Source organism: Lobosporangium transversale (genome assembly GCF_002105155.1).
Source record: "Lobosporangium transversale strain NRRL 3116 chromosome Unknown BCR41scaffold_35, whole genome shotgun sequence".
Lineage (NCBI taxonomy): Eukaryota > Fungi > Mortierellomycota > Mortierellomycetes > Mortierellales > Mortierellaceae > Lobosporangium > Lobosporangium transversale.
In genome coordinates this window covers 171,160-186,171 of record NW_019029013.1, presented here as the reverse complement: position 1 = coordinate 186,171, position 15,012 = coordinate 171,160, and the positions used below count along the sequence as shown (strand labels likewise).

Below are 15,012 nucleotides of genomic sequence, written 5' to 3'. Positions count from 1 at the left end.
CATTGCCACATGGCATTGCCATCTCTATTGATATTTACCTCTTTCCCATTTTCCCCCAAAAAACTTCTTGTTTAGTTGCTCTTCCGTCATGTATGTATGAATATACTTGTTGAGATGATAAATGGCGTGAGCAACTGCACTGTTCTCCCAGAGATTATGGAAAAGACGCTTCTGTATTTATCGTGTTTATTTGATGAGATGTCACAGTGCTGGGAAGTATCATTCGTGTAGGACAAAATATTTGTGAGCAATTCTTCGACTGGTATCAATATGTCAACGAGCACAGATAAAACGCTCCATGATCTCCGCTGACATTCGTCTCTATTGAGATGAGCGGGTAAAGAGTAGCAATTATTCGGTCAATAATGGTTTAGTTGGCTGTGGATGATATTTGCTCACATAGCCCTCTGTCTTTTGTCCTTTGTTCTCTGTCCTCTGTCCTCTGTCTTCTGCCCTCTGTCCTCAAATGTAAGGTTATACATGTACAGCCTAAGGAGTGTGAAGGTTTCATAGCATTCATGACATATAGATTGTTACATGTAGTTAAGTCGATCGAAGGAAGAAAGGGGAACAAAGGAGTGAAGGGGGTGGATGAATGGATGAATAGGGAGATCTGGTGCATGGGGCATGGAGGTTAGGGCATAGTCCTAAGCTCATACCAATGTTTGCATTATTATTATCATAAACTTTCAGTCTAGCCACTTCACAGCCAAAACAAACGGAATTTGAGACTTTCAGGGCAGACATCATGCATTCACCAGCATTCCACGGGACAAAATAAAATTACAGTAAACAAGCACTTAAACATTAAATAGATATCAATTGCCCACAACACTCACCACGAGTGGATCGGGAACTAACGACTTCTGTGGTTTTTTTATTAGTATTTTGCAAACATGGGCCTTGGAGAAACCAGCATGTAGTTGAAGAAATCTCTCTTTCTCTGATCCTGAACCTTGTATGAACTCTCATTCCTTTGCTTTTTTTTACGATAGAATTCCTTTCTTGGCCAGAAGGAGGAATCACAATTAGGCACATTTTTAGAAAAGCCAACTTTTACGGAAAGGGCCCTCACCCTTTTTTTTTTGTGGGCTATTCGTCTTTACTGCTCATTAACAGAGTGCACGTTCCTCGATGAGTGTGGTTGATTGTTTTCCTCATCAAATCGGTAAAATTAACAAGTAGTAAGGGTGGGATGCATATCGGAACTTGGAAGAAGGTAAGCACTCCCCTTGCCAAAGAAGTTGCTGAGCATTGGTCAATTCCTCGTTAGCTTAAGAAGACTTGCCTCTTTAAGGTCTCAGGGATTATTTGGTGACTTGTAGATGTGCTTATAGTGTTCAACACAGTTGTGAGTTAAAAATGATATTAATAAAGGGATGCATTGATTCTTAATAAAAGATAATGTAGGAAGCTGCCAAGGCATTCATGTCGTGAGCAGGTAAATATTCCCTGACAAAGACGCCGACAGTTGGTGAGCAGCTCTGCTATCGCACGTAAGTGAAGAGGAAGAGGTCATGGATGTATAAACGCGTGAAACGATCATTGATCATTGATGCCTGGATATAATTACAAAGACGTTTGGATTGAATTGTTTGAACAAATAAAAAAAAAGAAATAACGCGTGCATGGAGTTGGACGAATAAGAGGGGCACGAATGGTGATTTGTTTATGCTACAGTGGAAGGGTAGGGCTGGCGGGTCTGCTAAAGATTGGTCTAAATACATTTCTCTTATGTCCGGGATAAAGTGTAGGAATACACTTTGTAACGGAAAACAAATAAACAAGAAAGGCATGCTGAAAATCCGATCTCAGACAAACACAAACCTACTATAACCCCTCTGCAAAATATCCATGTCGCCTTGTCCTGTTTGGCCTTGTCAGTCCCATTTCCGCTTGTTGCGTGCATCCCTCAAGCGATTAAAAAAAATTATGAAGCATTGCTATTCATCTCCCGTTTTGTCACTCAATCTTTTTGTCTTTTTCAAATAGCCCCCCTGATATAAATACCACCATCTGTGGCCCACAAAAAAAAAACTGTTCCTGTTATTGTTCCCTTTACCTACTATCTAAATTCTAATATGTATTCCTTTTAATAATAATTAGTCTCTCTCATCTTCATACTAACATTTCCTAGTAATACTCTTAATAACACATATACATCCTAATTCTTTACTACCCAGCTCACGTCTATCCTCCGGCATTTCTCGCATATAATTAACTGATACGAAAAAAAACAAAAAAGCATCCCATAATCGAATAATTTCTTTCATCTCAAAGTAAGGTCACACGCTTCAAAAGGAATCGAGGAGTGAGTTTCGTGCTTGACAACTTTTCAAAACCCATTCCTTCTTCTACCCTTTACTTTTATTTCTCGACACTTCGTCTCTGATTGTCGCTGTTCCTGTTGCAATATCAGAATCGATATTTTTCGCTCCAGGATGTAGTGAATTGTAATGTGGTTTCTGGTGCAGCTTAGAGTACCGCATGGCAGTGCCGCGCTGTCGCATGGAATTGAGCTTTTTCACTGTTTGTGTTTATGTTACACGTCCCCTTTGCTAGAACTCCTTGATTATTCATTTTCTTTCTCCATGTCAGTAATGTCAGTCATGCTCCTTTTTGTGTCATAGTCCTGCAAACCCATCCTTCCCTTGATTGCAGCTTTCTTTTCTTTATTTAATGAAGACCCGCTCCTTATTGCACACATATTGGGATGATCTCTCTACTGCTTTTTTTCATGTTCAGCTTCCTGTCCATTCGCTTGTACTTCGATTTGGAGCTTTGAAGGGCTGACTCCTTTCCTGTTTTGATTATCTGCCTATCCACTTTTATCAGCCTGTAGCAATAAAACAAAAAACCCATCGTTCCATCAATCGCAATCAAGGCTGGATCTCCTACACGCGTAGCCTACTCTCCAGGTAAAGAACAAGAGGACTAAAAAAAAAGAGGATCTTGCGGATGTTAAACCATATTCAGTTGGCTGTACTTTCAAAAGGGGAAACATGTCAACGTTTACCTTTGACTGTCGCTGCGCGCCATGGTTCCATAATTCATTTATTTGAGACATCTGCCTGCTTTGTCTTGTCAAATCCGTGTATGCATCCTGCCCCCTTGTCCTTTCTCCAAAATTATTTCTAGCACTTCATTAATACCATCCCCCATCCGCAAAATTTATCATCCACACTTCTATTTTTTTTTTACCTCTTTACAGTCCCCTCCATTCGGCTTGAGAGCCCTTTTGTCCTCTTGCCGTGCATTTAGACGGTCACGCAGCTTTACCTTTTTTTTTTTTTTCATTTTCATTTTTTTAAAAAAAAAACGAACGTATTTATAGTCTTTTTATACTCCGCAACATTCAGTTACAGGCTGGAGTATTCATTTGGCTGTATTCCTGGGGTTTGTGGGTTTGTGAGCGCGTTGAGCCATAAAAGTTAAAAGAGGTTACAAAGCGGAGAGACTTGGTCACCACTGTTACACTATAAACATCCTATGATTCATCTTCATATCCTCTCGTTCTTCCCCCACATATACCCTTATCTACTGCTGTTATATCGTACAAGACTTTCGTCTATTTTCAGTAATTTTTATCCATCGTAACACATTGCGCTCTTGATGACTCCGTTCTCCTGCGCAATACAAAAATAAGAGGACCTGCAACATCAGCAATACCCCTTGTCCAATGCTCTTGACAAATATCGTTCCATTTCCCATCCTCTCTCTTTCTCTTTCTCTTTTCTTTCACTTTCCTTCCGTCCCTTCTCTCTTTTCTCATTCTCATTCTCATTCCGCATGAATCGGTGCATGCTCTGTGCATGCGTCTCCATTAACTCCTCATTTTGTACACCTTTACACTAGCCGTTCTGCAAAATAAAATAAAATACCACAATTATGGTTTGTAAGGTCGCCTTTGTGTCCCATGAGTTACTAACCATATTCTTTTTCTCTTTGTTTTTGTACCACCGACGTGTGCCTGTGCTTCTGGAATCAACGTTCAGGAATCAACAATCTGACTCTTAGTCTCACGATACATTCCCATCAACATACCAACATATCAAACACAATCTATACTCCTACTCTTTTCCTCTTTCTTCTCTTCCCTCTTCATTTAAATTTACTCTCGACCCTTTTGTTTAACAACTATTGCGACATCCATCATGTCCGTTCGACTTGTTTCCAGTGCAAAGAGTTTGCGCGAGCAATTCAGAGCTGCTCAGAGTAATGGTAACTCAACAATGCCATCCAATAGCGCTGTTGCCCACACACCCTCAAATGGTGTATCTCGGTCCAAGACACTTCGGCCACCCATTGGTGCCAAATCGCCTTCACGCCAAAACACTTTGCTTCGCACCTCAAGCGGTGGCAACCTTCGTCGTGCAAAGAGCATACAAAAGAAAGGGCTCATTTCGAAGGTCTTTGCTGATGAAGAAGTCAATCCTCATGAAGCGCTGCCAGACCTCTCCATGGAAGTAACATCATTGATCGTTAAACGCTGCATTAAAGAGATCCGTGAACGAGGTTAGTGTGATGGGCGAATGCACTTGCCACTTTGACAATCTTATGAAGTATAAACGGCCGATCTGGAGTTACTCACGCAAATCCTCCCATCTTTATAGGATTGGCAACTAAGGGTATCCTTCGACAGGTCCAAATGGCCCAGAGTCAAAAAGTCATCATTGACACGATTCGCATAATTCTCGACGACGACGCAAGCACAGAGCTCTCGCCATTGCACCAAATTGACATTCATCTCGTGGCTCATGCCATGAAATGGGCCATCCGCTACTCTGAACAGATCCTTGTCACTTATGAGGACTATCAATCTCTCTATGTAGAGCAAGGTATTGTGAAATTATGTAGTATAGTATTTACTCTGCTTCATCCCCATTGGCAGTAACTAATTTATTCCTTATACTTGAATTATAGATCGTAACTTCACCAAATTCGCACACAATTTGCCACCAACTAACCGCGCCATCCTCCTTGACCTCTTTTCGCTCTGTGCTGATGTCACACTGCTCGCCCATCTCAATAACATGACCCTTGTTGCTGTCGCCAAGGCAATCTCGCTCAGTATTATGGCTGGTCCAGAACGTGAGTTCACAACATTTGATGCATCCTTGCAGCAGCGCAACCTCTGGGGAGCTGCATGTGAGGATCTTTTAAGAGCTTTCCTGCGCATCAAGACTACATATGACCTGGCCAAAATTGATCAAGAGGACGAAGTAGATGAAAATAGATACATCTGCAATGAGACTCGCGTTCTTAAGAGTGCCCGTCAGAGTAGCCGAGATATTGGACATATTCCGAATAGTATTAATCTCCCTTCTGGACATGACATCTCCTTGCCCTCGAGCACTGGTTCAAGTTTACCAGGCTCGGCAGGTTGGCGAACTCCAGGTGCTGGCACACCACAGTCATATGCTACCAATCATACCGGTTATTTTGATATGGTTGTTCCCCGACCAGGATCCCCTCTTTCACAATCCAGTGCAATGTATGGTGCGTCACCCTCGCAGCCTCATTTGAATGCGAAGCCCACTTTCCCCGTCTCCGCACCCATTGCGTTACCAAGCGTCCAACATATAGACGATATTACAGAGTATGAAGAGCTCATGCAAGATCAATCACATTTGAATCGCCTGCGATCAGATCGGAACAGTATGCTTCGTCCAGCAGAGCCCATGCGACGAAGGTCCTCGGTAACGGACATGGAGAGTCTCTATATGCTTCCTGTAGAAGTTACTTCCCCTGTTGATGGCTATGAATCAGACCCTGAAGTGTCTCACGCACATGAAGAAGATCCGAACGACTCCCTTACCCTAGATTTCGCAGACGGCCTCAACTGGGACTTTAGCAAGCATGTAGATATGACCTCAAATGATGCACCATCCTTAACCAGCTTCCAATCTCAGCCATGCGGAGCTAGCAAACATGTCAGCCGCTCAAATAATGCAAATGGACTCGGAATGAGTAGCCCAGCATATACGCCTTCGCCACAAGGCCTTCGTAATCATTTAAAGCAACAAAGCCCGTCCACTCATGTGGGACACTCGCAGGGCCCTCCAGCATACCAAAACTACCCCCTATCTTTGAGCATCCCTCCACAGGGCTCCATTCAACGTGTTATGTCCCCAACTCGTGCTCGCATCAATCAAGCTGTAGCACAGAACTATCCTTCCAGAACTTCTCCTTCTTTCCGTCCTCACCATTCGAGACGAAACTCTGCTATACGTCGATCCATTTCGATGAATCCAGCTGCAGCGTACAGCTATATCCATAGACGACCTGAAGAGTTGCAAGCGGACATTTTGGCCCACGACCTGGCTGTACAATTGGAAAAAGATCTTGTTGTCAATGACATCCGGTTCCAATTGCTCCAAGTTAAAAATGCTGATCACCAAGATCCCGCTCGAGCCAGCTCTGCTTTCTCATTGCACCTATCTCCTCTAGACCTGGAGCGAGGTTCGGTAGTCTCATCACGCCGAGGCTCTTCTATCTCTGCAAATGATCGACCAAAATCCATGATTGAGCTTAACACAACCAATCTTCCTCCACAGTATGAAGAAGCCAGCACCTCCGCAACCGAGCCAGTTTCTGCTGATGAGCTCAAGCCAACAGAGGCTATCACTCGGCCTACAGAGGTCAGCATTATGTTTGCTCCTATCCCAACGATGGCGCCCTTGTCACCTAGATCTGAAATGAAATCAAAATTCCACGAAAGCTTTCCTGAACGCCCTGTCTCACCGCCTTCTGGCTATCGCGGCACAGCATCTGCAGACGCGTCCAGGCGGTCAATGACTAATACCATTCCCAAGAGTAGTCACAGCCAAAAGCGACCGGTCAGCTCCACAAGCACTAAGATTCGCCCTTCTCTTAGACAGAGCGCGACCTTCTCTGGAGCACCGATATCTTCTCAGTCCTCGAATAGCGATAGCAAGTCCAGAACCTCTGGCTTCATTCGCGCTCTTTCATTCAAATTGCGCTCAAAACATAGTGATGACCAGCTTAAAGCTGCAAAGTCCAACCAAGAGGTTGGTGCTGTCCCTATGCCAACGCCTTCGGTCTCATTTGAACCTCCTCGCCTTGAGTTGAGTTTTATGAACGATGGCCTTGGCCCCACAGAGTTGAGCTTCTGCTCAAATTCTGAGGACCAGCTTCCATCCACCGCCGCACCAGCACCCTTCCAGAGTGGATCTGGATCGGAGACTCTGGAGAACTGTAAACAGTTTGCTCAGTCGCCCATTCCTATCCAATCCGACAACGTCAATTCGAATCCAACAGTAAATGGAATGCAGCAACAGCAACACAGAGAACTTCATCCAGCAGGATTCACAGGCATACGTCGTAAATCTGAGGTACTTCTTAGCTCGAGTAGCTCCCAATCTATTAGGAAAGAGCTTCAAAAGCCCAAGTCAGGCCCTATACTCTCCGTAAAGTCTCTGCAGCAGTCTCATTCAACTGCCAAAGATAGTGGTATGCCAAAATCAACTCTTTTATGAACCATATGAATCTTGTGCTTTAAGCCTTGTAATTGCCAAAAAAAAAAAAAAAAAAAAAAAAAAGATATGCAGGTTTCTAAATCATACCTCTTTCTTTATTTCCTTTGTTTGGGATTAATTTATTGTAAAAATAGACGATGATAATGCGAAAGCAAAGGAGTCAAAGAAGTTTTCAGGGCAGTCAGAGACACCAGCAACATCAACGGAGTCGATCATCCCCAAGACAGATGTGGTCGAGAAGGAACTCAGTTTCTCAACCGCAACTCTTTTGAAGGATGGTAAGCTCTACTACCAATTGCGATGGAATCAATTCTCGGAAATAGGATTCAAATCTGATTATTTCATTGAACCGACTCAGCTACATCAACTTCAACTGTCCCAGGAGGGTCCTCAGCAGCAGCAGCACCAGTGGCAGCACCAGTGGCAGCAAGACAGCGATCATATGAGAATATTATCAGCCAGCTTGCCCAGCCCAACTTTGGAACTCCCGGGACAGCTAGGTCAAGAACAAGCACAGAATCAACAACGAGGACCCAGCCAGGCGCAGAGGGCTGCGGCGATGAAAGTTGCCAGAGAAAGCTTCCTGGCAGTGGCGAGCGACCCCGAGGCGCTAGCGGCGCTCAAAGCGGAATCTGCGAGAAGGAACGGTCAAGCCATGATCATCAGCAGCGGCACATTTGCGAAGGACTCGATCATGCCCCAACTGGATCTATTTCCTCACCCACCCACTATCACCAGCAAGTCGATCGCGAGCCCTCAGCAAGTACAGCAAATCTACCCGAGCCCGAACCTCAGCCCGAATGGCAGTCTCAAATCAGCACGATCGATCGATGCGATTTCAGCAACAGGATTCCCAGCGGCGGATGGAGAAGGACGCGACAGTGTTCAGAGGAGTATGTCCGACAGGCCATCAGCAACAGGGGGAGCGCCCTTTTCACCTTCCAAAACCATCACGAAGCCTGGAACAGCTGTTGTTGGTGGTGGTGGACATGGTTCTTCTGTGTCGTCTTCGCCGGGAGCTCGTTATAAAAGGCAACACAAGCGTACTGCCTCTGCAACCTCGGATGTTGCAGCTGTTGCTGTCAAGAGCAAAGGAAGGAACAAACTCTTTGGAAGAAAATCCAAGAAGTTGGCCAATCTATATCTTTCGGGATCAACAACTTCCTTGGCCTCAGCCTTGCCAACAACAATTCATAAATCAAACAGTGGAGGCCGTAAGCGCAGATTGTTCCCTGTGGGTGTGAAGCGTCAAGATGTGATGACAAGAACAATAGAGTCGATGGATGAAGTATTCCCGTGGATGTGTATCGAGCACATGGCTGGACAGGAGAGCGGATGGGTGATGTTGGAGCCTGTCCAGGATAGAGCTGTTGGGTGGGTGATGGTTGATAGGTTGGAGGATGAGAGAATATCTGCAGCGGCACGAGCGATAGTACCACAAGCCAGCGAACGCTATGATCAACGAGAAGAGCTGATGTCAGAGCGTTACCAACCACTTCAGCCCAAGACCGCAATGCAGGCACAGGTCGCATAGTTTTAATATATATTGTATAATTCCAGTAAACCACCATGTATAGTAAATTGAGATTGACAGTGAATTTTTCCCTTTAATATAATATAATATAATAATGCTTCATCTCAAAAAGGAATTAGAAGCTATTTTTTTATTATCTTCGCTTTACATCCAACGACTTGTTTGTCCTTTATTTAGCTTCATTGTTTGGTATTTACAGCCTACTGTTCGATGGCATTATAGTTCTAGTCAGTCAATATTCGTTTGATTTTAAGAGTAAATGAGGAGAGAAGCGCTGATAACAGTGGCGGTAAAAGGTGCATTGCACTTTTATTTATGTTTCACCATTTGAAGAAGAAACAGGGTTCTCAGCTGGTGACAATAATGCTATCTCTTGTTTCTTTTGCTGCCGACTTCTCCTTTGCTACTTCTCGTTGCCCTTATTGACTTTGGAGTTTCCGTTGTAACAAGGCAGTGATACTATCAAAGAGGAACTGTGAGATCCCTTCAAACCCATTCTGCTCTAGATGATCAAGGTACTGGACGCGAAATTCATCAAATTTCATATTTAGGCCTCCTTTAGTGACCATATCTTTAAGTGCAGAGCTCGATGCAGGGGCTCGAAGTCGCTTCTCCTCAGGAATGTTATTTTGTTCTTCAAGTGACTAGGTAGACGGGCAAGCAATGGATGCAAGGTGTTATTTTGGTGATGACATGGTATGCATTTCCTTTTCTTTTTCTTTCTTTTTCCTTTATTTAAAGAAAGATGCCGAACTGTTACCTTTAGGAATCTCGCAGAATAGCCAGACATGGCGATCGAATGAGTGATAGACATCATATTGTTCATATTGAGTCCAGCATCTGCACATACTCGCTTTATTTGCGTAATGGTACGACTTTTTTTTTTTTTTTTTTTTTTTAAAAAAAAAAAATAAAATAAAACAGCACGGTGAGAAAGAGAACAATCATCTCAGCATAAGCAAACAATCATCAAAAAAAAAAAAAAAAAAAAAAAAAAAAAGAGAGGGGCACGTACTGGTCCATTGAAAATCCTAGTGCATTTTTGTCTGTCTTATTAAAAGCACGGTTCCGCCATAGAAAGTTGCAGATGTCCATTACAAAGCTATTGAACAGCACAACGTATTCACGATTATATCCTGGAACTTCGAACGGTGCCGGTAGGGCTGCGCCTGCTTGTAGTGATTGTTTCCCTGCTGGGTTGTCATCGCCAGTGTCGCTTTTCCGTGTAGACATCTGCGATTGTACTAGCAGCTCGTATTGCAGCTGCTGATCCTTTTCAAACGACTCGAACGCTTGTTTATATTGATACACGATCCCACAGATTCTCGAGAGTGCCATACCTGAATCTGAGAGGAAACACCTATAAACGATGGTCGAGTGTGGAAAAATGACCGCCAGAGGGACTTTATAGACACCAGAGAGTGAAGAGGTAAAATCGAAAAATGAGAGGACTGCGTGTTGGACCGCTATATGGTCGTGTTCCATCTCCAACGCCACGCTAGAAATACTGTCGACATGTCCTATTAATGCCCTTATCGTCCCCATGTAGTCCACATTTGGTGCTAGTGCTGAAAATAACCGACGGCTTTTTTTTTTTGCGGGCATAAAGAAAAAGGAAAAGAAAAGCAATAAAATAAATAAATATCTAATAAGTTTTCAGAAGGAAAACAATCAATATAGAGAGATGCTGCTTACAGCTTTTGCAGGCCCTCCTTTGAGAGCCGTGGGTTTCGGCCTACTTCCAAATATTCATTCCACTTGAATTGTGCCCAACGCTGAAGCAGCTTTCTGTAGCAAAGGATGAGTTCACCCTAAAAACAATATATGTTTCCTTTCAGTTTAGTTTAAGCTCTGAAACGCCTATTGTATTCAACTGTGCTCACAATTCCTCATTCCTCTTCTCCAGCTCCTTTCTTACCTTCCAAACTGGGCCCATGAAGTAAAAAAGACGATGTAATGGTTTCAGGAAATGCACATGTAGTTCTATCAATGAGGCACAGATAAAAAGAAAAAAGGATAAAAGTTATAAAGGATATGTCTTTTCAACAAGTACTGAGCTCACAGCAAATACATTAACATATGAAAGCCAAGTAAACAAACCTTCATATGAGCGAGGTCGCAGATATGTCAAAAGAGTAAAGATATTTCTTTGATGATCTTCTCCATTCCAGATCCTGAGAAACGACATTAGGAACTGTTCAACAATAGGCAGCAGATCCTTAAAGGCAGGAAATCCGACAAAGGAAATAACGAAGTAAAACTACAGCATGAGTATTGTTGGGCTGAATAATCATAGAAAGCAAGTAAACAGTATACTTCGCCTATATAGACTCACCTTGATCATGGCAGTAATCTCCACCACCTTGGAAAGGATACCCTCAAACCGAGCTTTTGTAGCATTTGTTTTCTCCCTCCAATACCAAAGATCCATTAGTTCTTGCCCAAGCCAGTAACTTATCCGTTCCACAACTGACTGTGAAGGTTGCAAACAGAGAACATGTTGTAATACTCGATTGGAAAGCACAGAGGAAAGTTGGTCCGGAAGAGCAAGAGTGTCGATGTGTTTTACAAGCGAATTTAGAGAGGTGATTTGAGATAATGGTATTGCTTTTATCTATATTGTGAAGAATGCAGTCGTTACATTAATAATAGAATTAGCTTCATTCCATTAAGATAGTCATATCAATGCGTTATTTTCTGTGTTAGTGCGTGCTGACTCCCTACATCATCTCCTTTACGATATATAGAGTATGCGTCAGGAAGAGAAGTATGTGAAGTTTTTTGTCTTTTGACCTAAAAGTAAATGTATACAAGTAGAAGAGTGTTACTGTCAGTTCTAATTTTTTTTTTTTTTTTTTTTTTTTTTTGAAGGACAGAGACATGATGGCAATCCTCTACTGTTGTTTACCCCGCTTCTGACAATAGGAGCCTTGGAGGCAACAAGTGTCGTCTCTTGACCTTGATTAAGATGGCTCCACTTCTCCTGCAATCCCATTATCAAGATCGACATGGGCTGGTCTGGACACTTAAAAATGGTTCGATTTGATATTGTCAATGGAGCCAGAATCAAATCCGGAAAATAGGACTTATAAACATGAAGCAGCCCTACAAGTACTGGCTCCTTTCCGACTGTCATCTGTAGGTCCATACTAAACAGTCCCAAGAGAGAAACATCATATAAAACATATCCCTTGCTTTTAGTTTAATATTCTTTGATATTATTCAACAATCCAAAGCCTCTCTTTCCTCTTTCTGCATACAGCTTCCTAATCCTGTAAGGCTTCACATCTTCCCGCCGGGTCATATAGTAGAGAAGATGGCATAGCGGTGTCCTATGTAGAAAAATTAAACTTTGTCAGACAGATGGATGCAGTATAACCCAGCTGTGCGCTTTTATTGTCCTACAGTTAAACTTATTTGTTCACATTTGAAGCTACCTCAACGTTTCATAGGACAGATAATGGAATGCGACCCCGTAGAGCCGCTGGAGTTTTGTCCGACTGTCAATGACGTTATAAACAACAATCATCCATCGAAGTAATGCTGCCTAAATACCATAGCCATAGATATAATAAAGATAAGATAGTTATTCTCAACAAAGTCTCTGTGAGTTGAGATCCAAAGAGCATCGCTTTCCATGTGTTGAACAATTTACTTGGTTTGAAAAGGCAAGCCGTCTGCCTAAGCATCCCATGACTTTGATGGCACACATCTCTGGTACATGTTGACGTGGAAGCAACAGTCTGATCAACTTCCGAGTCGTAGTATCGTCTAAAAATGAATGCGGTTTGATGGACCATATAAGAAGGAGCAAAAGGTGGTTGAGCTCAGATATACGGTATTCATTACACTTTTTTTCTCTTCTTCAGATCTTAGTAGGTATTGATATCTGTTTTTTTTTTTTTTTTTTTTTTTTTTTTTACCGATTTTGCCAATCAGGATGATGTCTAGCAGCTGTGAAAGTTGTTCTGGCGATAATCCAAAACTATGGGCAATAGAACTGAGTGTATTCAATGTTCGAAGTACTGTGGGTTTTCCGCCTCGTACACCACCATCTAAAAAAGAAAAAAGATATATTATTCCAGAACAGAATCATATGAGTTTTTTTTTTTTTTTTTTTTTTTTTTTTTTATTAAAACACATTATGCTTTTCTTCTATCAGGAACTTTTCTCTTTTTCTTCTTCCAGAGGAGATTCCATACTTCGCTCAATTCTCTCAAGACTATTGACAATGGTTTCGTCCGCTTCCTCTAACGTGAGTTCTTCCACGTGAAAGTTCTCAAGTATCTCTTTGTGGTTCGTCTAAAAAGACAATGCAGCATGATTTTGTCAATGCAAAACAGGTTTTTTTATTTATTTGCTGCCCTGTTAGCACTCTTCATGCAGCATCCTTGTAAACTCATAGCTCCATTGTTCCTGTGTCTTTATTGTAATGTCTATACCTCGGTCATCTTCCATTACGTTTAGTAATTGTGAGAAAAAAAAAAAAAACTTGAAGCAGGAAACTGGGACGTCCACAAAGCTTATTAAAGTCATGTGTGGCTGAGAGAATTGATTCCATGCACCTGGAGCAAGAAGGACTTGGATTGTAAAAATAAAGCACATCCACCTTGTCATTAAAGCAATTTGGCAAAGAAACAGGATGGCTCGCATCGTTAGTCTCTTGCCTTCCGCAGCAGAAATTGTATGTCAGGGGGAAATATGTACCTGTCTCTGTGGCTACATTTATTGGCTTACTGAATGTATCATGTAGGCCTTCGACAAAAACATGCTAGTTCATTTTTTTTATCTTTTGATACACATTATAGATTTGTTTAGTCGGTGGCGAATCCGAGATGGTAGCCAGGAGTCATGAAGGTATTACACTTTGCTCATCTAGCTCCTGTTAAAGGAAACTTCATTATTTTTCGCTGATTTTTTTCGCCCTGATACCAGATGACTTTCCTTCCACGATCCAGCATCTGCCAATGTTGACGCGTGCCAAAACAAACTTCACGAGCTCTGCTGACGTCGATCGTCAAGTCTCAGAGGCTCTCTCTCAGGGCAATAGTCTTTATCATCTAGATGTCGATCAATTAAAGGCCCTCCAGCCTACCATCATTGTCACACAGGTAAGCGCCCGCAAAAAAAAAAAAAAAAAAAAAAAAAAAGACCATTGCCATGAAGATATTTGTTTTTCTAGTTTCAAATGTATCTCTCTTTCCATTATATCAGGACCTCTGCACCGTTTGTTCAATTGACCTTGTGAGTGTGCAACGTGTGGCTAGTAATATGAACCCTCGCCCCGAAATCGTGACCTTAAATCCTACCTCAGTCGCCGAGGTCATGGAAAGTGTCACTACTGTGGGAAATGCAATTGGCCATGCCGAAGGCGCTGCTAAAGCCCGTGCAGAATTAGAACGAAGGATCCAACGATGTATCGATATAGGAGCTCAGGCCAAGAAGGACAATCCAGAGTACAAATCTAAAAGAGTCATGTTTTTTGAATGGACCGATCCTATATATCCTGCGGGTCATTGGACACCTGAAATGATCGAAATGGCTGGGGGTGTTCATCCTATCAATCCACCTGGTTCGCACTCGTAAGTTCATCCATTAACAATATTATCTTTTGTAACATTTGTACTTGCTAACATTTGTCATTGTTTTTTCTTTCCTTCTTTCTTTAGAAAGCGCGTTCCTGAGTCTGACGTGATTGCCACAGATCCTGAAGTCATTATTATTTGTCCTTGTGGATTGGATTTGACAGCAACACGTAAGGAGTATGATCTGCTGATGACTAAAGATTGGTTCAGAACCTTGCACGATAAAGCAACGACGGTCGCGTTGGTCGATGGAAATCAAATGTTCAACCGTAGTGGCCCTCGTCTGGTCGAGTGTACAGAGTGGTTGGTATCACTACTGCATGATCGCCCAGAGTTTGAGCCAAGTGGATTTCCCTGGGAGAGAATCAAATGAGCCAAATGATTGGAAATACCA

General features: G+C 42.5%; 3 protein-coding genes across 3 annotated transcripts; 2 read left to right on the top strand and 1 right to left on the bottom strand.

Annotated features, from left to right (window-relative positions):
- Positions 1–4,154: 4,154 nt before the first annotated feature.
- BCR41DRAFT_398928 (hypothetical protein) lies at positions 4,155–9,033 on the top strand (the record flags this gene model as incomplete). Its single annotated transcript, XM_022029010.1, has 4 exons — positions 4,155–4,515; positions 4,614–4,838; positions 4,924–7,473; positions 7,634–9,033. 4 exons carry the CDS (start codon positions 4,155–4,157, stop codon positions 9,031–9,033), a joined length of 4,536 nt encoding a protein of 1,511 aa, XP_021878683.1.
- Positions 9,034–9,230: 197 nt separating this feature from the next.
- On the bottom strand, positions 9,231–13,501 carry BCR41DRAFT_424256 (Mis6-domain-containing protein). The gene is made up of 15 exons (XM_022030396.1): positions 13,476–13,501; positions 13,236–13,335; positions 12,957–13,088; positions 12,689–12,804; positions 12,471–12,580; positions 12,294–12,365; positions 11,942–12,182; positions 11,758–11,826; positions 11,369–11,647; positions 11,134–11,251; positions 10,952–11,016; positions 10,729–10,844; positions 10,049–10,618; positions 9,794–9,908; positions 9,231–9,677 (listed from the first exon to the last, which is right to left on the bottom strand). The coding sequence occupies exons 1-15, from the start codon at positions 13,482–13,484 to the stop codon at positions 9,453–9,455; spliced, it is 2,337 nt and encodes a 778-aa protein (XP_021878682.1). The 5' UTR covers positions 13,485–13,501; the 3' UTR covers positions 9,231–9,452.
- Positions 13,502–13,617: 116 nt separating this feature from the next.
- BCR41DRAFT_358806 (hypothetical protein) lies at positions 13,618–15,011 on the top strand. The gene is made up of 4 exons (XM_022025116.1): positions 13,618–13,890; positions 13,969–14,144; positions 14,248–14,615; positions 14,703–15,011. The coding sequence occupies exons 1-4, from the start codon at positions 13,869–13,871 to the stop codon at positions 14,989–14,991; spliced, it is 855 nt and encodes a 284-aa protein (XP_021878681.1). The 5' UTR covers positions 13,618–13,868; the 3' UTR covers positions 14,992–15,011.
- The last annotated feature ends 1 nt before the right edge of the window (position 15,012 follows it).

Bases quoted from the DNA above. Each gene is read 5' to 3' on its own strand.
- BCR41DRAFT_358806 (XM_022025116.1), top strand. From the start codon at position 13,869: ATGGTAGCCAGGAGTCATGAAG. The intron at 13,891-13,968 runs GTATTACACTTT...CCCTGATACCAG, and splicing joins GGTAGCCAGGAGTCATGAAG to ATGACTTTCCTTCCACGATC. The intron at 14,145-14,247 runs GTAAGCGCCCGC...CCATTATATCAG, and splicing joins CTACCATCATTGTCACACAG to GACCTCTGCACCGTTTGTTC.
- BCR41DRAFT_424256 (XM_022030396.1), bottom strand. The intron at 12,805-12,956 runs GTAAAAAAAAAA...ATTCATTTTTAG, and splicing joins CATCCTGATTGGCAAAATCG to ACGATACTACGACTCGGAAG. The intron at 11,252-11,368 runs GTGAGTCTATAT...CCTGCCTTTAAG, and splicing joins AGATTACTGCCATGATCAAG to GATCTGCTGCCTATTGTTGA.